A 23,465-nucleotide genomic window follows, 5' to 3' on the forward strand; every position below is an offset into this window, starting at 1 on the left:
TACTTCAAGTTTTGCTTCATGTGAGTAAGTAATGGTCAGACAGAACTAAGAATTTAGTTGTTACAAGTGTAAATAGGAAAGGCACTTTTTCTATTACATAATAAACAACATGTAAAACCAGTAAGTTGCTATAAATTTTTGACAGAAGTAGAAAGCAACATTGCCTGGTAACTGAAGAAATAATTTTCAATGTAAATTTTGTTCCACAATATTACATCATCATCATCATCATCATCATCATCATCATCATCTTAATCCTAGTTTTCATACCTCGCCCTTTGCAGTATATCAAAAGTATCCAAATGGGCCAGGTTAACCGGTTCATCAGATAATTCTGCTTGGGGTATGGGGTCCACTGCATTTATGAGGAAGAGGCTCTGCAGATAGGAAAAGAAGTAGAGGGGCAGTGACCCTCCTCTCTCGGGCAGAAGCGCCAGGCGCCGAGCGATGCGCTCCACTTTGAGGAACCTTTCCCTCAGAGCGTCTTCCGGATAGACACCTCGAGCGACGGCTTCCTTCGGAATGGCTGCCAACACAGCTTCCACAAGCTCATCTCCTTCAACTACAAAACCAAGCCTGGTTCAGAACATACGTACAGCATCTTCTACTTAAATTATTTTTACATCTAAAAGACTGACAGTCTACTCACACAATCCATAAACACTGTTGTTGTTAATAAGAAATTCTATCATATTTAAGAAAAATGTGCCCAAACAATTCAACAAAGTGTGAAATGAGAATTGTAATAACAGAGGTAACCAAAGATATTCAGTGTTATCTCCAGTTCCTAGAACAAAGTATGGCAAATATCAAGGGAAAAGAGAAATATTTTTTTTTAAATTAAAGATAATAGTGTGACAGCAAGTGGTTTTTGCTTAATAGTGTGTGACAGCAAGCGCTTTTTGCTTATATACTATTTCCATGCAAGCTCAATCCTCAGCTGCAGCACTATATTGGGGGGGGGGGGATTGCACAAAATATGAATCATTCTCAGACTACACAAAAGAGCCAAATAGTAATAGTAACAATGTGTGGTTTAAAGTTTTCCTGATGCAGAAAAATCTTTACTGGTTCTCAGGTGGCGTTGTCTAAAAGATGCAATATTTCAACAAACCAAATTCTTGCCATCTTCAGGCATTACTGATGACTGAGTAATATCTGCTCGGTGCCGCCTTTGTACCCTCTCCCCTCCCCTCTTCCCCCTCCCTCCCACTGCCTCTAATTGGCACCTCTTGGTGTGGATCTGGTGCAGTGGTGGGGGAAGCACAGTGTTGGGTGTTGATCCATGGGCATCAGAAGTGCCACGACCAGTGCTCAATGCGTATCTATGCTGGTGTGGCAACAATTCTTCTTCGTCTTCTTCATTTATGATGATGGAAGTCAACCTCCACGTTGACTACTGCTGTACTCTGGTCATGCTCAACACTGGGGCCAGATATTGCTTAATTGAAACCCACTGTCCCTATTTATTAGTCCATCATGCAATGTGATCTCTACAGCTTCTTTCAGAATACAATCCCAGAAAGTATTGGATTGTTGCAACAACTTTGTATCATCATAATTCATGGTATGTCTGTGGGAGAAGCAGTCCTTTGCTTCAGTGGACTTTGTTGGATTAACGTTGTCTGTGTGTTGTTTATGCTCATTGCATCTGTCCTGTATTGGCTGGATGGACTGGCCTACATACATTTTCCCACACTGGCAAGGTATGTGGTAGACTCCCTGTTTCTGGAGGCCTAGGATCCTTGACAGATCCTAATAATGTTTTCATCTGGGTAACCAGGCAGAACACGCACCTGATGTGTTGCTGTAACTGTTCATATGGAACATGGCCTACGTTACAGCAACTGCCAGATACAATGTGCGTAACACAGAAGAAGCCAAGACCACAGCCTGCTGAAGACAAAGATAAACTGGTTGTGACAGTGATTATTCCATATGTCAGGAAAACACCAGCAAAAATTGGAAGAATACTCCAGAAACATGTCAAGTGCATGTTCTGTCCACCAACCAAGTTGAAAATCTTATTAGGATCTATCAAGGATGATCTAGGAGAATGAAACTGGAGGTCTACCACATCCCTTGCCAGCGAGGGAAAATGTATGTAGGCCAGTCTATCTGGACAGTAAAGGAGAGATGCAATGAGCATAAACAACACTTAGCCGACAAAGTCCACTGTAGTAGAGCGCTGCTTCTCCCACGGACATACCGTGAATGATGACTTCTGGGACATTATTCTTGAGAATACAGTCCCAGAAGGTGTTGGATTGTTGCAAGAACTTAGTGTTGTCATTCAGACTCCTAGAGCATCCTTGATAGACCCTAATGAGATTTTCAACTTGGTTGGTGGACAGAACATGCACTTGACGTTGTGTTTCTGGAGTATTCTACGGATTTTTGCTGATGTGTTCCCGACATACGGAATAATCACTGTCACAACCAGTTTATCTTTGTCTTCAGCAGGCTGTGGTCTTGGCTTCTTCTGTGTTACGCACATTGTATCTGGCGGTTGCTGTAACATAGGCCATGTTACATATGAACATTTACAGCAACACAACATCAGGTGTGTGTTCTACCTACCAACCAAGATGAAAACATTATTAGGATCTGTCAAGGATCCTAGGACTCCAGAAACAGGGAGTCTACCACATCCCTTGCCAGTGTGGGAAAATGTATAAACTATAGAAACACGACTGCATGACAGACTAATAAATAAGGACAGTTGGTTTCAGTTAAGCAAGGCCTGGGACATAGTCTTGAGCATGACTACAGCACAGCAGCAGTCTATGTGGAAGTCTGCTTCCACCATGATAAATGAAGATAAGAAGAAGATGATAAATGAAGAAGATGAGGAAGCACTGTTACCTCACCAGTAGACATCCGCATCAGTTGCCAGTTGTGGCACTTCTGAAGGCCCTGGATCAAGGCCCGATGGCATGCTTCCTCCATCACCACACCAGGTCCACATCTGGAGGCACGGGCGGGAGGAGTAGGGGGATGGGGGTGCAGAGAGTGAGCACTCAGCAGGTACCACTCACTCGTCAGTAATACCTGAAGATGGCAAGAAGTCTGCTTGTCAAAATATGTGCCTTCAGACAAAGCCACCCGGCTGAATTCTTGAGAATTCAAAATAGTAGTAACAACAATAAATAATAATGATTGAGTTTCTCGTAAAAATCTGTTTATAGAATATTGGTGGGCCTCTCTAAATCTGTTGACTACTACTAAAAATTCATTATGCACTTTAAGAAAGACACTAGTAATCACCACATTAACAGCACTATTCATAATTTTGGAACAACAGCTACACTTAACTTATACACACTGAGCAAAATTTAAAAAGCTGAAAATATTGAAGGAAATGTTCTAGGGCAAACAACCAGATGACCATGTCAAGCATGCACAAATGTTTCAACTACAAAACAAGTTTTCATCAGGTGTGCTAAAGGACTAAAATCAGGAAACTGGAGCAATTACTGTTTACATCTGTGGAAGCTGACAGCAGATTGTGTTCCATATTTAGTCTGCATGTCATTATCACATTTTGTTCATTGACATTTTGTCCAGCATCCCCAATGTTAAATCTGTTTGCCTCTCCTCCATGATACGATTCATAGAGCATAATGTGTGAATGAATGAATGAATGAATGAGTAATTTTAGAAATTTTTAAAAATATGTATGAACTCTGCCAACTAAAGATAGAGCATATGGCTGAAATGATGGGTTTCTGAGTAGGTTACAAAAGAGCCAGACCCATACACAGGCATGTAAGTTTCTAATAATTGTTTAGAAAGTTGTCAAAGGTGCTTATATTTTTTTGGTGGTTAAAAGCATTTCCATTCAAAAAAAAAAAAACCAGCTAAGTTCGATTTCACTAGTTTCAGCATAAGTTGCTGTGATGTGTGAATGCCAGTTGGCACACAAGTGTCTGCCTATACTCCTATCAGAATTGTGAATTATTTGTCTCAATGTACATATCTAAATCCTCTGAATCACATAGAGAACACATGTCAATAATTTGTTATAAAACAGAAACACAATCAAATTACAACAAATTCTGACAATAGTAACTTAATACTAATACAGTTCTGCATAAAATAAGAGAAAGGAAAGGAGTCTTGCCATGGTCACGAGAGTGTGCTTTGGGTGTCTGTCTGTGCGCGCGTGTAAGCATGCATATAATTTTACCAGAAAAAGAGCTAATGCTCAAGAGGTAGTGTAAATATTGTTTTTTGTTGTGTGTTCCTGTGTTCCACACACTAATCCGCTACAGGTGAGTCATTGCCCTTCCCTTATTTTATGTATTGCTCCATCCAGGAATTTCCATTTTTCTTGCACTAACACAGTTATGTTATGGAGAAAGTTACATAATAAATCCAGTATCACGTTGCACAATTCTAAAAATGTCAGTTCATCCAACATGAATTCTTCTAGGAAAAAGGGAAAGTCCTGTAGCCTTATTTTTAGAGGATTTAACTTCTTATAAGCATTTTTTGGCTATTAATTTAGTGTATATTTTCATCTGCATACTGTGGACTCTGAGCATAAAATTTCAATCTGTGGGGTAAGCATAAAAATTATCTTTGTTTCTTGCATTTTAAGAGTGACCAAAGTGACTTTCTCCAAATAATTTTAGTCTGCTGAGGAAGAACATCAAGATTTCATAACTGTGTAATGTGGGGACAACTACAATATGCTATTTTTTGTGCAAAGGTATCAGTAGGATTTGCTAGTATGTACAAAACTGCAAAATTTGTTAGCTATGACTTCACCAATATGTAATCCAGCTTACATTCTTTTACTAATTTAATCCAAGGAGCTCCACCACAATTAGCTGCTTCATCAATTGATTGTTATGATTAAAATTAATCTCCCAGCATTCTGAATATTTGGTTTCAAACCACATCATACAGGTTTTTGCGATGTTAAGTTTAAACCTATTTAATTTGATCCATTTGTCGATTGTATCGAATATATTCACATAAGAGGCCATAATTCCTTTCTGCATTATTACATTAAATTAATACTGATGTATCACTTGCAAAACCGCTGTTGTCGTTAATTGTTCCTCACAACTCATTTATGAACCACCAAGAACTGCTGATGAAATAATCTTTTATTCATAACAGTTTCAAACAACCTGTCATCATCACATAACATAAAATTATTTACAACTGCCTGCACAGTATCATTACTACTCTGGTATCAATAAAATAAAATTTAAAAAGTTAACCTGTGTCTCTGAAACTGCCGTCAACAGTGGAATGCATTGATAAAATTAAAATAATTTTGGTACACCATCTACATTCAGGTTCCAGGCTCTTGTGTGGAGTGCACTCTGCATGCAAAAAATTGTCATTCCATTTTTGCATTCCACCAGATATTTTCCGTTATCTCGTTGATGTTGTCATTAAGGTTTTGTCTGGTGGAGTGGACAAGGGAAGAAAGGAGGAAGAGGGCAGGGGGAAGACTTGCAGAAAGGTGACTGAAAATGGGTCCATGGGACAGGAATGTGGCACCAGCGAGCTCGTTCTGGCTGCAGACGATAGGAGTCAGCATTATGTCACAGAAGAACAGATTGGAAGGGGAAGATAGACAGAGGGAGTGGGGGAGTGTGGAGGAAAGGGCCCGAGTGCAGGACGAGCGTCACTGGGGCCGTGGGACAGGGTTGGAGGCGGGTGTGAGACATGGGTCTAGCCAAGATTGTGGCCAGGAGGAATGTGGGATCTAAGGTTGCGTCGTGACATTTGCCTTTAACATCACTCCTCAAATTATTTAATTCCACCAACATATTTCCAGTCCCGTTTCATTAAGGTTTGATATTTTCATGGTCACACACAGACAATTTTATAAGCAGTCACAGATATTTTGCATACCTGCCGCTTTCCTGAGAGCAAGTACATCGTCCTCCAGAGGGCGGAGTTGCCGTGTCCAAGGTTCGCCGGGAACACCAGCCTTGAGAGCGGAGTGGAGGGATTGTGCAGCACTCCACAGCAGCTGCGCCTGGGCTGCCTTTTTGTCAGCTTCGGCACGTGCTTTGAACATACCTTAATGTCAGTTCTACTGCCTTAGATCTCACAAAGCAGATTGTCAAACTAGGGACACAAAAGTGATCATTATGATCAAACACACACACACACACACACACACACACACACACACACACAGTGGGATTATGAACATGAGTGGTGGTGTTGTGTGTGTGTATATATATGCGCGCGCGTGTGTGTGTGTGTGTGTGTGTGTGTGTGTGTGTGTGTGTGTTTCACAGCCTATAAGCCACATCTATACCTCTCACTCCCCTGCTAGAATACAAAAATTTGATACAAATTTCCACTGACTGTGAAGCCAGAGATTTTTTTTTAATATATTGACACTGCAAACCTGCAGAAATTTAGTGTTAACTAAAGGACAAGTATGGTGATACAGTAATGAACAAAAGAAATTAGTGAAAACATTGTGCAATGTTCAAAAATTTAGAACAAGTGTGCAATACGAAACACTATTCAGCTGTCAGTCACCACTGAGACACGTTACACATTCCTCTCCCAAAAATTTCTTGTTCTTTGTTCGGTGAACTTGTGTCCAAATATCTTGGCTGTAGCCAAATTTGTGCACTGTGGGTTCCTTGATAACTGAGTAATAGATACATAATAGGTAATGGCTTCAGCACTGACATTTTATTTCATACAGATGCAAATACATTTACTGTTCCATTCATTACTGATGATGAGGCATGGGTGTATTACCTAAAGACATATGCTAGATACTAATTACTTAAGTGGTGTCAGCACGTAATACCCCCAAAACTGAAAATTAAAGCAAACTATTACTACAGAAATTCACAGCAACAGTTTTCTGTGGTCATAAGGCTTTTCCTCTGACAGATTTCAAGTGAAAAAATGCTATAACCAATGCGGATCAATATTGGGACATCCTAAACAACGGTGACTAGCAATCCAAAATCATAAGTGTAGAATACCTTTTTTGGGGCATTCTGCTTCTTCACACCAATAGTCATCATCACAACGATTACAAGCAGAGGCTTGCTGAATCGATTTAGATGGTAAATTTTTGATCATTCAATTTACTGCCTTGTCCTGGTTTTTACATTTTCACGAAAGTAAGAGTTCCTGACAAGAAAAATGTTTCAGCAGTAATGCAAAGGTGTAAAAGGCCTGTAGCTGCATGCTTAATGAACGAGACACAGCTGACTATGAGACAGGAATCCTAAATCTTATGGAAAGAAATGTCAAATGCTAAAATAATGGACAATGATTAGCCTACATAGAGAAATAATGTAAGCTTCACTTTTCTAACTGACAAGTATTTTTGTTATTAACCTATATTTCTAACAAAAATACAGATTAATACCAAAAATACTTGTCAGTTAGAAAAGTGAAGCTTACATTATTTCTCTATGTAGGCTAATCATTGTCCATTATTTTAGCATTTGACATAACAGTGATCTCAGAAAGGTACCAGTTAGTTGAATGTAGTCAATTACAGTCATTGGAAAAGGAATGGACAAGGTACAGGGACACAGTACTAGAAGTGGCTAAAGAATGTCTTTGGAACAGTAGTGTGTAAAGGAAAATACTAGAACTCAGGTAGACAGAGAAAGTTATGTTGAAGAAAGAAACAAAGCCAAACAGATAATTGCAGCATCCAAGAAGAAATCTTGGGAAGACTTTAGAAACAGGTTGGAGACTTTGGGTCAAGCTGCTGGAAAACCATTCTGGAGTGTAATTAGCAGTCTTTGAAAGGGAGGTAAGAAGGAAATGACAAGTATTTTGGACAGGTCAGGAAAACTGCTGGTGAATCCTGTTGATGCCTTGGGCAGATGGAGAGAATATTTTGAATAGTTGCTCAATGTAGGTGAAAATACGATCAGTAATGTTTCAGATTTTGATGTACAATGGGATAGGAATGATGATGGAAATAGGATCACATTTGAGGAAGTGGAGAAAATGGTCAATAGATTGCAGTGCAATAAAGCGGCTGGGGTGGATGAAATTAAGTCTGAACTCATAAAATACAGTGAAATGTCAGGTCTTAAATCGCTACACAGGGTAACTGAAATGGCGTGGGAGTCGGGACAGGTTCCATCAGACTGGACAAAAGCAGTAATCACACCAATATTTAAACATGGAAACAGAAAAGATTGTAACAACTACAGAGGTATCTCTTTAATCAGCGTTGTGGGTAAAATCTTCTCAGGTATTGTTGAAAGGAAAGTGCGAGTATTAGCTGAGGACAAATTGGATGAAAATCAGTGTGGGTTTAGGCCTCTTAGAGGTTGTCAGGACCAGATCTTTAGCTTATGGCAAATAATGGAGAAGTGTTACAAGTGGAACAGGGAATTGTATCTATGCTTTATAGATCTAGAAAAGGCATATGACCAGGTTCCTAGGAGGAAGTTATTGTCTTCTATGAGATTATGGAATAGGAAGTAAACTTTTGCAAGCAATTAAAGGTCTTTACATAGATAGTCAGGCATCAGTTAGAGTTGACGGTAAACTGAGTTCATGGTTCAGTGTACTTTCAGGGGTAAGACAAGGCTGCAACCTGTCTCCACTGTTGTACATATTATTTATGGATCATATGTTGAAAACAATAGACTGGCTGGGTGAGATAAAGATATGTGAACACAAAATAAGCAGTCTCGCATGTGCGGATGACTCAGTTGTGATGGCAGATTCGACTGAAAGTTTGCAGAGTAATATTTCAGAGCTAGATCAGAAATGTAAGGAGTATGGTATGAAGATTAGCATCTCCAAAATGAACGTAATGTCGGTGGGAAAGAGATATAAATGGATTGAGTGCCAAATAGGAGGAACAAAGTTAGAACAGGTGGATGGTTTCAAGTACTTAGGATGCACATTCTCACAGGATGGCAACTTAGTGAAAGAACTGGAAGCGAGGTGTAGCAAAGCTAATGCAGTGAGCGCTCAGCTACGATCTACTCTCTTCTGCAAGAAGGAAGTCAGTACCAAGACTAAGTTATCTGTGCACTGTTCAATCTTTCGACCAACTTTGTTGTATGGGAGCGAAAGCTGTGTGGATTCAGGTTACCTTATCAATAAGGTTGAGGTTACGGATATGAAAGCAGCTAGGATGATTGCAGGTACTAGTAGATGGGGACAATGGCAGGAGGGTGTCAACAATGAGGAAATCAGAGAAAAACTGGGAATGAACTCTATAGATGTAGCAGTCAGGGCGAACAGGCTTAGATGGTGCGGTCATGTTACTCATGGGTTCAGCAGTAGAGGGTAGGAGGAGTCGGGGTAGACCAAGGAGAAGGTACCTGGATTCGATTAAGAATGATTTTGAAGTAATAGGCTTAACATCAGAAGAGGCACCAATGTTAGCACTGAATAGGGGATCATGGAAGAATTTTATAAGGGGGACTATGCTTCAGACTGAACACTGAAAGGCATAATCAGTCTTAAATGATGATGATGATGATGATGATGAATCTATATTCCTTGACTCTATGAATGCCAAAGGACCGTTAATTCCTGAATTACACCCTTCTTACGACGACAGGCAATATAACCCACCTCTGAGAGCTGTCTCAAGGCCTTTTAGTCGTCCCATCATCGAGGCAATCTGCAGTTTGTATTTGGCCTGTTCTTCTGCGATCCTCTCATCTGCTGTGCGCTGGTATTTACGGGACAGTTCCACTTCCCGCAGCGCCAAGGCATCATGCAGGTGGTCACTGTGGGCCTCCGCCTGTCGCTTCAGTTGCATGCGGAGTTCGCGCTCTGCCTCTGCTTTCAGACCGAGAGACTGCAACAGACAGTATCTGGTCACAACTGCAGCAACTTGCAAATAGAGAGAGACATAAGAGAAAATGTGTTATGGGCATCTATCTCTACTGCAGCTATAAAACAAATTTACTCCCATTGATAAAATTTGAAACTGTATAAATCATTTACTGATTATGAATGAGAAAATGGAAAATTTGCAAAAAGTAAGAACAAAGTAGAAACACAAAATCTGCAAAATAAGGAAAGAAAGGAATCCTTTCTTTTTCAGGAAGCTTACACAACAGTAAATAAACAAACATACATAGCAGAAAATTTTAATTTATCTTTCCTTATTCTAAGAAGAATTTACAAAATACCACTAGTAGTTTTCTCAGAAAATACATATAATACTTTTCTCACTCGGATTTGAAACTTTCAGTTTTGGAATTTTCCTGCATGCATAAATCATCACCATTTCTCAGTATTTGAGTATGATGAAATCATAACTTTAGGTTATTAATAACCATCTGAATCGTGCAGGCTGTCACAGTGGCCAAAATTTGCTGTGCCGTTAGTGTGCTCAAGTGCCACAGCAGTTCAATACTGACATGTCCATGGTGTGTTTAAGCACTGTGAAAGTTCTGTGATGTACACTTTCTTATTGACAATTAAGGAAAATGAAGATTACTACTTACCATAAAGAACATGCGTTAAGTTGCAGACAGGCACAATTAAAAGACACTTACATAAAGATTTTAGCCAGAGCCTTCATCAGTACAAGAGAGATAAACACCATTCATACACACAAGCAGGCACATCTCATGCTCACAAGACTGCTAACTCCAGCATTTCGAGTTGGAATGTAACTATCATGGGATGCAAGCAGCAATCTGGAGGGTGCGCGAAAATGGAAGACACAGTAGTGTATGGGTGGGGAGAGAGACGAACTCTGTCTGGTGAAGTATCAAGGGACTATAATGCCAACAGGCACAATGTTAGGAGGTTGTGGGGCAAGGAAGTGAGGGGAAGGGGGGGAGGGGAGGAGGAGGAGAGGAGCGGTGAGAGACGGGCGGATGAATTGGCAAAGGGCAGCAAATAAACAGGGTGGGAGATAAGAATGGTGAGGAGATGATTGGACAGAGGGGGTGGAAACTATTGGGTGGAGGATGTGGAAAGGAATGTAACCATAGGTTGAGGCTGGCATAATTACGAGAGTGAAGAATGTGTTGTAAGGATAACTCCCATCAGTGCAGTTCATAAAAGCTGGTGGTGAGGGGCCACCAGCTTTCTGAATTGTGCAGATGGGAGTCATCTGCAACCCCTACCCTACTATCCCTCCCCCTCCTCACCCCAGCCTCCTCCTTACCCCCAGACAGTCACCACTCCCATCATGCACCAGTTGCTCGAGACTGCAGTCTTGCGAGTTTTGTGTGTGTGTGTGTGTGTGTGTGTGTGTGTGTGTGTGTGTGTGTGTGTGTGTGTGTGTGTGATCTATTTTTGACGAAGGCCTTATTGGTCAAAAGCTTTATTTGTGGCAGTCTTTTTGTTGTGTCTATCTGTGACTCAGCATCTCCGCTATAAGGTGAGTAGCAACTTACCTTTCCATAATATTGTTTAATTCTGAATTTGTAAGTTGCATTTCCGACCTTGACACAAAGACCGAAGCATTTGGGGAGACAAATGTAATAGTTTTGAAGAATACATGGGAAATGTATGCAAGAAGTGTCAGTACATTTAGCTGAAGAGAAACAATAACACTGAGTATTAATAGGTTCAAGTAAATCTCAACTTTGAAATACTATGGGAATACTACAGCTCCCAGCCTGGCAGTGTTATGACACCTACAAATGATAAAACAAACTTGTTTGTCAAATTTGATCATTTCTATCCATGGATTTGTCTGACAAATCAGTAAACATAACAACAAAGTTTGTCAATCTGACTTCACTACTGTGGCTGAAACTGTTCATGCTGTGAAGTATTTTCATGCTAGTGAGAGTAGATACCAATGTAGACAAAGCATTTCTTGCATTGACTTTAGGACTGTGAATAAAGACGAAAAAGAAAACACGGCAGTGGCCAGGGAACAGTTGGAATTGAGAGATAAATATACCCATGAAATCTGCTAAAGGAAATATTACACTCAGAACCAGATGACTGTATCAACTTTCTCTGAATGGACTCGGAAACTTTTGATAACCAAGTTCCTTTGCCCTCGTGTTGAAAAAGAAGACAAGTATGTGAAAATTTATTCTCTTCTACTTGGTCCTCTATGACAGTACATTAAAGTACAACAACATAGTAACATATATCATACCCTGTCTTTGAAAAAATCAGAGATTTTTAATTTTATTATACTCCCACTTGTTTATTTGTGTGCAGAATATCAATTTTCTTATTAACCTGTTCCTGCGTAACATATAGCTGAGAAAGACAACATCTTTACCATTTTGATAACTGCAAGTGCTATTTTGTTTTTATCCTTGATTGTAGTTTTAACAGTTGTGAAAACTCCCGATACAGTGAGATAAATTGTAGCAAAACTCTTTCATTAAACATCCACAGCGAGACATTAATATAAACATCTGCCGTATTGTCAAAACTGCTGTCAATCAATATTTATATCCAGCACATCAAACACGGCTTATGTTTGACAACTGGTTGACCATTCCCATTCACACTCATTGAGTTTCTTTCATTAGCGCACATCTATGTTATTCTGCTGTTTTGTTTCTCATTTGCAGAGCACAGAGTTTAATTCAGTAACTGGAAATCAGAAGTCTGTAGCTTTATTTCTTCTACCTCCTCTGTGTCTTCAGGACACAAGGTGGGACAGTGATTCACAGAGAAGACAGGGGAACATAATAAAATATTATCAGGATGCTAAGACAAAAATTTTAAATATCTACTGAAACATTGTTGTCCGTGTGCTGCCAATTATGCTGGTATTTCTGAGAGAACTCTTTTACACAAATTTGGAAAAGGGAATTTCTGTTGGTGAATCTTCTTAGTACTTCTGGTAAAAGTGTCCCAAGATCTGAAGAATGTAAAAGTTTCAAATGGTAATCCAGACAGTACAGGACAGAGACATTATGCTGCACTACAGCTTAGTGAAGAAAAATGCCTATAGTGCCAAAAAGCTCCACATAACAGTCAGGAGAAGAATTCAACTTCTCTGAGGTGATAACATACTAAGGAGACTATATCATGCAGTGGGATTCAAGTGGGAGAGATGTCCAAGTAACAGGATAATTTTGATTGAGTTCTCAAATATTGTCACTTGAGAAGTGATCAGAAATTTCCAGTACCAGAATAGAAACACGGTTCATTTTGATGAATCTTGGGTGGACAATAAAAGGTGGCATATAATGGACACAATACAAGTATTTTGTACTAAAAAAAATGGCTCCGAGCACTATGGGACTTAATATCTGTGGTCATCAGTCCCCTAGAACTTAGAACTATTTAAACCTAACTAACCTAAGGACATCACACACATCCATGCCCGAGGCAGGATTCGAACCTGAGACCGTAGCAGTCGCGCGGTTCCGGACTGCAGCGCCTTAACCGCGAGACCACCGCGGCCGGCTATTTTGTACTGATACAACAGCAAGCCATACAGGTTGACTGTATGGTGTCTGTACAAACATAGAGAAAAAAAGTTTTACTGTGATCTCTTGTGCCTCTCCTGCCTTCATCACATTCTTGCAAAGCTGTTTCAATTTGCTCATTGTGATATAGTAGACAAGAAACAACTTTATACAGTTACCAGTACCAGGACTTATGATCAACATGATTCATCAGTCACATAGTGTACACACATGCTACAGGCGACTGCTACTTCGTTCACATCTATTTCCATTTGTCTATGAACTTATCTGTTTTAGAATCATGCAGACATAATGCTGACTTTCACATCATTCCTTTTGATGTAGTTTCACTTCCACAGAAGATTCCAGAACGTTTTCTTTACCATCCATTCCAGGAATCATGTACTCTGTATTATTATTTCTTTATCTTAAAAGTGCTGAATGTATAATTTTCTACAATGCACAAAGACATCAAGCAAATGTTAGTAACATAAATGATATTGTAATTATAATGTAATTAAGAAATTTTGTAATATGATTGATTGACAATGTTAATTCATTAATTTTCATGTTAAAATGCAATCCAACCAACCTCATATCAAAATTTGCTTTAGTTTTGTAAAATATTACGTTGTAGCAAACTTTTCACAAAAGACTAATTTTCGGCTGTAACTTGTTAGATGAAATTGACATAATAATGCTTTGTAAAACTCTGACTGTTAATACATATGGTTGTGTGGCAGAGACCACGCAGCAGTTACTGTAATCAGCTTGGGATAGCTGTTTTTGGGGAGCCTCTGATGGAGTATTCAGCATTACTTAGTTTGGTGCAAAATGTTAAAATGTGTTCAGAACTGTGTAATTCAGGGAGGACTACAGAACTTTTAATTGAAGACTGTCATCAAACTTCAGTATTTATTCAAAGCAATAAACACAAAAAAGTTAAAAGGAATCTGCAGTTGGGTTATCAATAATGAGGAACATACCCTAGGCAACAGTTAAATTCAATCCCAGAAGATAATTAAATTACATAAAAAAATCAGTTTCAATTCTACATTACCATCTGATGGTATATACTCTCAGTGGCATACATCAGCTTCTTCTGGTCAGATTACCAGCAAATAGCAATCTTTAGCTGCCTGCAAAATTTGAAACTTCGAAGCTTATCATCAGATGGTATTGTTAGATAGTTCAGACATGACACTTTACCAAAAAAAAAAAAAAAAAAAAAATATTAGAAACCTTGAGGAAAATCAACAAGAATTCTTGCTTTTGTAGTTAACTGGCCACTTTCCAAAGAATAAGGCATTGTTTCATATATTCATATACCAGGATACTGTTTCTAGTACCAGGGACAGTAATGGACATGGATGATACAGACAGTTTTCATATTAAAGATATACCTCTTTTTTATCTTGTGGAAAGAATTCTTAAATAAGAATATTCTTGCAATGCCAGCTTTTATGATAGGCATTTGTGTCCTTTAAAATTTTTGGGCATTGGGTGGTGGTCCAAGGAAGAGAAATGAGCCTTAGGCCTTGACCAGAAGCCCATACAACTAAAATCACCAAGAATATTTTGGCTAGAGTGCACACAAGTCTGACTTAGGTCATTACAAGTAATTAAAGTATCTTAATATGACATCCTATTTATGCATTAGCTGGTAATTTATCTTGAAATCAGTGCAGCTGCTGCAAAAAGATTTTCCAACCCTCTGGTACACAGTTCCCGAATCTATTTCTCTATTCCAATTCCTGAATCTGTTTCTCTATCCTTACTTGATGATGATCCAACAGTGAAAGTCATTTTTATTTCTTCAAAAACACTGAATTCTCATCTATTGTAATTCTTGGTACAAAAGCTCTCTTCAGGAGACTATCAATCGCCACTGACTTCATCAACAATGATTCCTCATCACTAAAGACTGATCTTAGTTACAAAAGTGGAATTGAAAACGTTCATAAGACTGTCGTGTGCAGAAAGGTCCATAATTACAAGAACATCCTCACAAAAGATGAAACTCAAGAACCTAAAAAATACCCAACTGCTGACATACGGTATTCTTTCTTAAGAAAAAAATAACATTCAATGTCTCTTCAATCATGTGATATTTTGGTTCAGTAGAATTTGAAAATAAAAACATGTTTCTGTTATATAAATTGTGAGCATTTTTAATGAAAACAGAATATTTTCTAAAATTTCTTGGAAAATGTGAAAAATTTAGAAAGATTATTTCCAAATTTCAATTCAGAATATTATTTAACAAGTGCTACAGCACCCTCGAGGTACCCATAAATTTCTCTTAGAGTAACAAATGAATGGGTGGAGATAGAGAAAAATAAACCACCATCAAACAAAAATAATAATCAAACAATGGAAAATCCAGGATTGAATGTAACAACCTCCGTTAGTCACTGTCCTCACCCATCCAGCCCCTTCCCTGTTCCCATTCCAGCACTACACAGCCGTCATTCCACCACCACAACAAGTCTCTTTATTTCTCTCCTTTTCCGCTACTTCCCCCCCCCCTCCCCATTTCTCCCCCACCTTCTAACTAACCTGCAGCACCTCACTGTCCGCCACCCCGAACATACTATCCCTCCCCCTCCCCACCCCAGAAGCCTCCTTATGCCCACCCAGTCGCCACTCCCATCATACACTGGTGGTGCTCGCAGTGTGATTTCAGTTGCTTGAGACCGCAGTCGTGTATGTGAGTTGCGTTAGCGTGAGTGGGTGTGCGTGCATATGTCTCTGTATTGTTAACGAAGGCCAATGGCTGAAAGCTTTAATTGTCAAAGTCTTTTTGTTGACTCAGCATCTCTGCTACATGGTGAGAAACAAAAATAATAGATACATATAATTTTAAGGCCGCCTAGAAGTTGTCCTATTAAGCACAAAGTTAGTGCAGACTATTTTCTTGTTGACTGGAACTGGATTATGTGGTGGGAGTAGCAAAATTTTATCTTTCAGAAAATTTCCTATATCTAAGGGCCACATTAAAAACCACCACAAAAACATGGACGAATCACACCAAATATCAGTCATTGTGTTTATAAGCATAAGTTAGACCATTCAGCTAGCACGCACTTTATTATAGTCTGATTTACGAACAATGACAGTTCGGGTAGGTCGAGGCTTGGACAGGGACTGCTTTGTTGCTATTACCACATGACAGTTGTGGTATGTGCATACACACACTTTGCGCATAAAGAAACTGTGTATCCTGCAAATTATGTCTCTTGTTTGTTTATGCAAAATCTGTCACTACCACCAGTGATGACAACTCACAACAAATGGAGTAAAAATTCACTAAATAACTCGCTACAATCACTTTTAATGTTCGCATTTGCTACAACATTCACAGTAGAGCAGTCAGAACACTACTGAACGCTCACTGGCGGTTTGTGAATGTGTAATGTACTGGCTCAGAACAAGCCTAAACTCTACTGCCATTGTTTGTGACTACAGCTATAGTATTAATAATAGTGTATTACGGATACATATTGCATTTTATTCACTTGAAACTCAGTAATGGTGTTCTACTTTCCATTTCTCAATTAGGAGGAGATGTGTTGTTGTCTGCTTGCCCATTTCACACAAATTTTTACCTCTAACACTTTAGGGGTAAAAGAAACTACTCACTGAAAAGAATAAGTGTTGAATCATCACAATATGCACACCCAAAAAGACAGAAAACTCATAATTATTTTTAATTTTTTATTTACAATGCCAGTGGCATAGTTGAAAATAATTGTGAAATGTCCATAGAGGTATCATATATCCACTGTAAGCAAGAAACAGACAAGCAAAGCCCACCACCAACAACATCCTAAGTGAATGTGATAAAAGTGTCATGAAGAAAAGAATGCACTTCAGTTGTTCCATACACAGTATCAGCATTAATAAACTATTTATATTACAGCCACAGAAATGAATTCAATTGATCTTCAGCTGTGCTTGAACTTTTGCATCTTCTACTATCAGTCCACTCTTATGTATCACAGACAGATGGTTAGTGTGTCAAGATGGATCACATGATTGACTGGTAGAGTAATATGATATTGGGATGTCTGGGTGGAAAACAAGTAATGGAAGGAGCATCAAGCAGCTGGCAGGCGCACAAACACGAATGGCACTGCCACTACATTTTGGATAATATCCCCGATTATCACTAAAATACAAGCAAAACATATACTATCATATTCCACCCAGTATGTCTGAAGGACTGGCAACCGTGCAGATGGAAAAGCATCATGTACCTGTGTACCTCCAAGGTGTCACCTCCCAGTACTTCGGCTGCTGGCGAGTGTCATATTGCAACCAATAAATGGTGGAGTAAGCACAACTAGAGGTCCTCCTCACTGGGGATCTATTTCCCTCCGCCGAGCCATGTGCGCGGAAATAGATCCAGAAGTATAACTCTGTGCACTGGTTACTCATAGAGACGAAGCTCCACTCTTGGGCAGTTTTCCACCGCCACTCTGGGCCACTCATGTGCTGGCTAATACTGGCCCTTCAATCGGAGCCTGGTTGGATACACTGCTGCAGAATTTTGGACCTCTCCAATGTCATTTCCAAGAAGTAACTTCCAGTAGCTGCTGCCACCGAATACACTCCTTCCTTCCACTGGGAAACTTTGTTACATTAGTTTTTACATCCCTTCATCTTAATTAACTTTGTTGTTTTTGAGGCAAATGATTGATAGAAGTCTGTGAAAGTAAGCTATTAAGTTTTATAGGAAGTAGTTTTTTGTTTAGCTAACATTCTGTTGTGTTTAATAAACCTTCCTTCTGTTGCTTTGGAATGCCTTGTTTCTCAAGCACTTCACTACATGAGATATAACAGTTGGCAACACAGTTTTCTTTGGATCCAGGAGGTCATGTGTGCTTTCTTTTGTTCTTTGCTCCCACCAGTTCAACAGGTAGGTCTGATCATCTTGCTTCCCTATGGCCGAACACCTGGTTCCTGAACCCCTCAATGTGATGCAACAGATGCTGCTCTTCCTGTGAGATATGCACATCTCATACAGTGGCTGCTAAACACAATGGTGGACATTACCACAGCATCCGCTGATGGATCGCAACACTTTTCTCAAATGGACTCTGCAGCTAAAGGCCTCTGTGGAGTTCCTCATCTATTTTCGGCCTTTGACAGGATACTGGAACCTAGTGCAAATTATATGGCCTGACACGGGCAGCATTTTATAGCTCAAGATATTTCTGGCAATGCCCATTGTCAGGCCTTCCTCCTCATCTACATCGGACCAGCGGTCTGTCACCTTGTTCACCAGTTAACCCTGAACATGATCTGCATGCCCTGCCACATGAGGAATTGAAATTTTGCTTGCAAGAATATTTTGACTCTCAGGGGCACGTTGCAGCAGCACGGCGTAAGCAACAGGGGCTATTGTATCGGTAGTGGATCATGACGTTCAAAGGTCTCTCTCGGGATAGCCATTTACAGTGCACAAATGATATCAGTCAACAGTTGTATGCTGTGTCTTTCATTCAAGACAAGATCTTGGTGCATGCCCTAGATGAGGGACTTTGAATGGACTTACTGAAGTTGAAAGACCCATGTTTGATTATTGTCTTTTGATCATTTGAGTATTCAAGCAGTCCCTTCATGCATCAGCATCCCTGCAATCCGTCTCACGTCTACATTGCTGCCCACCCACCAACCCATTAGCTCCCCCACTCTGCAGAGTTTTCCCCTCACAGTAAACCAGCATTCTCAGCCTACAGCCCTCAGTAGTTGCCCTCTTGCATTCACTCTTTCATCGTGCATCCTACACAACAGTGCCAGTTTCAGTGTGCCAAATGTGCCTTGTATGGCAAAACAGGTCACAAAATAGAGGTCTGCCATGCTCCCTCCAAGACGCATGTGGATTATACTCAAGTGTACCCCCTTCCAGTCGAGCAACCTGATGTGGCAGACCCAGAGGTCCTCAATGTCCACACGGTACTACCCATCTGGGATCAACAAGCATCCCTGCAGGTGTTCGCCAGTAGTCACCCAGCCAACTTTCAGGTGGACCTACTGGGAATTGGGCTTCCATCTCCTCCAAACATTTGACTAGTGCCTTTGCAGTTACAGCAACAACATAGTGGTGGTCACAGGACAATTCACAGCCCTCAGCCAAAATGGTGTCACAACATGGAGGATGTGCCTCCTTGTCATCAACAAGCCTGTGATGACAGACTCAGTGGGACTTGACCTCTGACACTTCTGGTACTACACATGCATCATGCAACCAATAGCATCCAGCCCGGCATGGATAATTCTTACTTCTACCCTCTTCACTAGAAGTATTGTTTGGTTTTTGAGTTTTCTGCTACAGGCATTGTGGGATTTGAATCCCACATCACCCTCCCGCTGATCACCCTGCCCCCCCCCCCCCTTTTTTTTTTTTTTTTTTTTTTTTTTGAGGTCTTGGAATGTCCCACTTGCACCGTAGGTTAAGTTATGAGTGGAGCTGCCGACAGTCAGTGGGCAATAGCCATTGTGCTGGTTGACAAACAGGATGGCTCCCTCCATATATGTGGTGACTTCAAGAACACCATTAACCCACAGTCCACTGTTGAATCTTACGCTATCCCAAGGGTGGACGAGATCCTTACTTGGCTGGCAGCAGGCAAAATATTTGCAAAAATTGATCTCAAGGGTGCATGCATACAGCTTCCATTGGATGTGGCATCGTGAGACTTGCTGGCGATCAACATGCCCTTCGGTCTCTTCTGCTGCAAAACATGCCCTGCAGTCTCTTCCACTACAATCGCGTACCCTTTGGCACTGTGAACATCTCAGCGATATTTCAGAAGCATTTGGAACACGCCACATGGGAAGTGCTGGATGCAGCCAATTAGCCGTATGATATCATCATTGCACGTCAGCCTGCCCAGCATCCAGCAGATAACCTGAGTGCTCTTTTTTCTGTCCTACTGGGAGCAAATCTACACTGTACCTTTGAGATGTGCCAGTTTTCCATTCCTCAAGTCGAATATTTGGGGCATATTCTCAGTGGCACTGCTATCTGACCAAAGCCACAATATGTCCAGGCTATGCAGAACTTACCACCTCTGACAAATGTGAAGCAACCTCAGTGCATATTACGGTGGGCCAACTGAATTATTATTGTAAGTTCACCTCCATGCTGTCACAACTGCAGAACCACTGTACTGTCTCTCATAGAAATGCGGCATGGAATCAGAACATGACATGCAACCGCCCCTTCAGGGACTTTAAACAGGCACTGCTTTGGCCCACATGTCTCATGACTTACGATCCCTCCAGCCCTGTGGTTATCGCAGCAGACACTTCCGATTACGGATTACAAGCTGTCCTCTCTCGCATTGTAGGCAGTGTGGAACAGCCTGTCACTTTTGCTTGCAAGGAGTTGATAAGGGCCCAACGCAACTACGGACAGACTGTAAAGAAGGTTCTGGCCATAGTCTTTGCTTTAAAAAAATTCCACAACTATGTGTATGGGTACCTTTTTACCCTCTTGACAGCACCAATTGCTGCCCTTATTCCGACCTGATGTCAACATCCCCACAAAATCAGCTCATCACATTCTGTGATCGACTTTGTTTCTCACCAGTTATTCCTGCAATATCCAGTGCTGTTCTACATCTCACAATGCCAATGCTGACTTACTTTCAAGATTGCCGGTAGACCAAGACTCCTCTTTTGACTCTAATCTTGAAGTACGCTACTGCCTGGACACCAATGACGAAGAAGCCGTCACCCCACTTCCTATCGATGACAAAGCAGTGGAGAGTTCCTCCGCCAGGTCCAGTGAGGATGGCCATCAGATCGCCAGAAGGTGCTCAAACCTGCAAGTTCAGAGTTACTGGCATCGCATTCACGAATTCTCTGACCGCAATGGCATCCTGCTGCTCCAGTGTGAAAATGGCCGGACTCTGGTCATAATTACCTCCTCCCTCCAGCACTGGATCCAAATCTGCTTCACTGTGGCCACTGGAACGGCGTGCTAGTGAAATACATGGCTCATCAACATGTGTGTTGGAAAGGGACTGACAGCAACATTGCCACCATGGTGGCAGCCGGCACATTCTGCCATAGCAAGCGAGTGGCCCCAGTATGTTGCTATTTCCCATAGTCAGAGGCAGTTACATTTGGATTTCGCAGGTTGCGGTTCATCACTGTCAACGCCAGATTTGGTTTTCCTTGTGTATGTCCTTAATGCACGCAATCCAAGCTTTGACACAAATGTTTCAACTGAAGGTTTTCTCGTAACAATTGCCAAAGACAGTGGGCCTCAATTTACATCCGCAGAGTTTACATCCTTTTGTGCTTCAAATGGAATCAACTGTTGTCCAGGCAGCAACACTCTACCCTCCTCAGTCCTGGTGTTCCCTATGGGGGACATAACACATAGCATTATTATATATTTTTTCCTCTGAGCTTTTATCATCTTGGCAACACTGAAAAGTGTTTTTGAAGGAAGTTCAGAGATGGTGGCACCTCATGCAACAGCAGTTCATCACCATTGTGTTTAATCACATTGTTGTAAGGCAGAATAGAAAATGGCTGACAGAAGAAAGCATGTTTTCAGAGGAGAGGCTCTTTGTAAGTATTTTATTATCACTTTATTCTATTTTAATCAATATAATTTATATGGGGTAATGCAACTGAATAGTCAGAGAATAATTATTTGAAATTACAATTTTAATAATTTTACAACTGTCTTTGAAAAATGTATCGAAATTCGAGTGTACCCTGTAGGGGACATCAGGACTTCGTGTAATGTATAACGTGATTTGTCAACAAAATAGGTTTTTTTTTTCTTTTTTTTTCAAAAATAATATTTTAATTGTTCATTTTATATTCTGTGGTGAATATTAGATTAATATTAATTACGTTTCAGGAAATTGTAATCTACAGGTGAATAACTTAACAATTTTTAGGCCAAATTACAATTTTTTTTTCATATTAAAAGGCATTTGAAGTTTTTGTAAATGAATTATTTGATGGAGATGTTAGTGAACTGGAGCTCTCTGATGATGATGATATCTGTACAGATCCAGTTTACCATGTTAGTAAAGAACTGGAATTAGATGTAGCTAATGAAGATGAAGACGAAGCTAAAGACAGGAACAACAGCAGATCTGAAAGAATCTGCTCTAGTCAATCTACCACTGACAGGACATTTTGGAAAGAAGACTTCGGATTTTTTCCCCTTATCACCTGCACCTGAACATGAAGAACAAGTGGCAGTCGGTGTGAACTTAACACCTCATGACTATGTGAGTAAATATCTGCCACAAAATATTTTTAGCACCCTTACCGAATATACAAACAGAAGGTATCTTAAAAATACTGGGAGAGATCTGAAATGTACTTGTAGATGAAATGAAAAGTTTTATCTCTGCAACAGTGATGATGTCATACTTGTGCTATCCTAGGTTTAGGATGTATTGGGCCAAAAAGACTACGACGGAAGGTATTGCTAAAAAAAATTGCCGTGACATATTTTACAATTAGAAAACATCTGAAACTTGTTGTTAATGACAAAGTGTCCCTCAAAGTAAAACAAAATAATAATTCTGGAAAATACAAGCTATTCTTAAAAGTGTATGGAATGGTTGCAGATCGGACCCCAGGCCCACTAATGTTTCTGTTGATGAACAGATGATTCCATTTTGTGGTCACAGTCCAACAGGATAAGTCATGAAATTGAAGCCTAACCCTTGTGGATTAAAGAAATTTTTACTGGCTGCAACTGATGGCCTTTCTCTGGATTTCTTCTTTTACCAAGGGAAAAGGTGATCCTATAGTTTCTGATACTCAATATGAAAATTCGGATTTAGATGGAAAAGCTGTTATAAAACTGACAGCCACTCTCCCTCCAGAAGTGACCATATACATGGGCTGTTAATTCACGTTGGGGTTGCTTTTAGACAAATTGCACAGTGAAGCTGAGTGCCAAGCTACTGGAACATTACAGAACTCCAGAATTCCAAAAGGCTTCCAAACTATCATTGGACAAGGATATGAAGAAAAATGGTAGGGGATCCATTGATCAGTCAGTGAGAAGTGATGGCAAAGTTTGTGTAGTGAAGTGGTTTGACAATTGCCCTGTTATATTCCACGTCCAGT

General features: G+C 40.2%; 2 protein-coding genes across 3 annotated transcripts in view; both read right to left on the reverse strand.

The window, feature by feature from the left end:
• LOC126175133 (uncharacterized) overlaps nt 1-23,465 on the reverse strand; it is a 338,937-nt gene that overhangs the window by 121,945 nt on the left and 193,527 nt on the right. The gene's annotated exons all lie outside the window — the stretch shown is intronic.
• The window catches only part of LOC126175132 (MICOS complex subunit Mic60), a 65,726-nt gene that overhangs the window by 876 nt on the left and 41,385 nt on the right, over nt 1-23,465 (reverse strand). For both annotated transcript variants that reach the window (XM_049921686.1, XM_049921685.1), the window contains 3 exons: nt 9,565-9,793; nt 5,878-6,036; nt 271-562 (listed from right to left, as the gene is read on the reverse strand). In XM_049921686.1, the coding sequence (XP_049777643.1) occupies nt 271-562; nt 5,878-6,036; nt 9,565-9,793 (680 nt within the window). The remainder of the gene's footprint in view (nt 1-270; nt 563-5,877; nt 6,037-9,564; nt 9,794-23,465) is intronic.

The sequence above is a fragment of the Schistocerca cancellata genome, chromosome 3 (assembly GCF_023864275.1).
Source record: "Schistocerca cancellata isolate TAMUIC-IGC-003103 chromosome 3, iqSchCanc2.1, whole genome shotgun sequence".
In the NCBI taxonomy this organism is placed as follows: domain Eukaryota; kingdom Metazoa; phylum Arthropoda; class Insecta; order Orthoptera; family Acrididae; genus Schistocerca; species Schistocerca cancellata.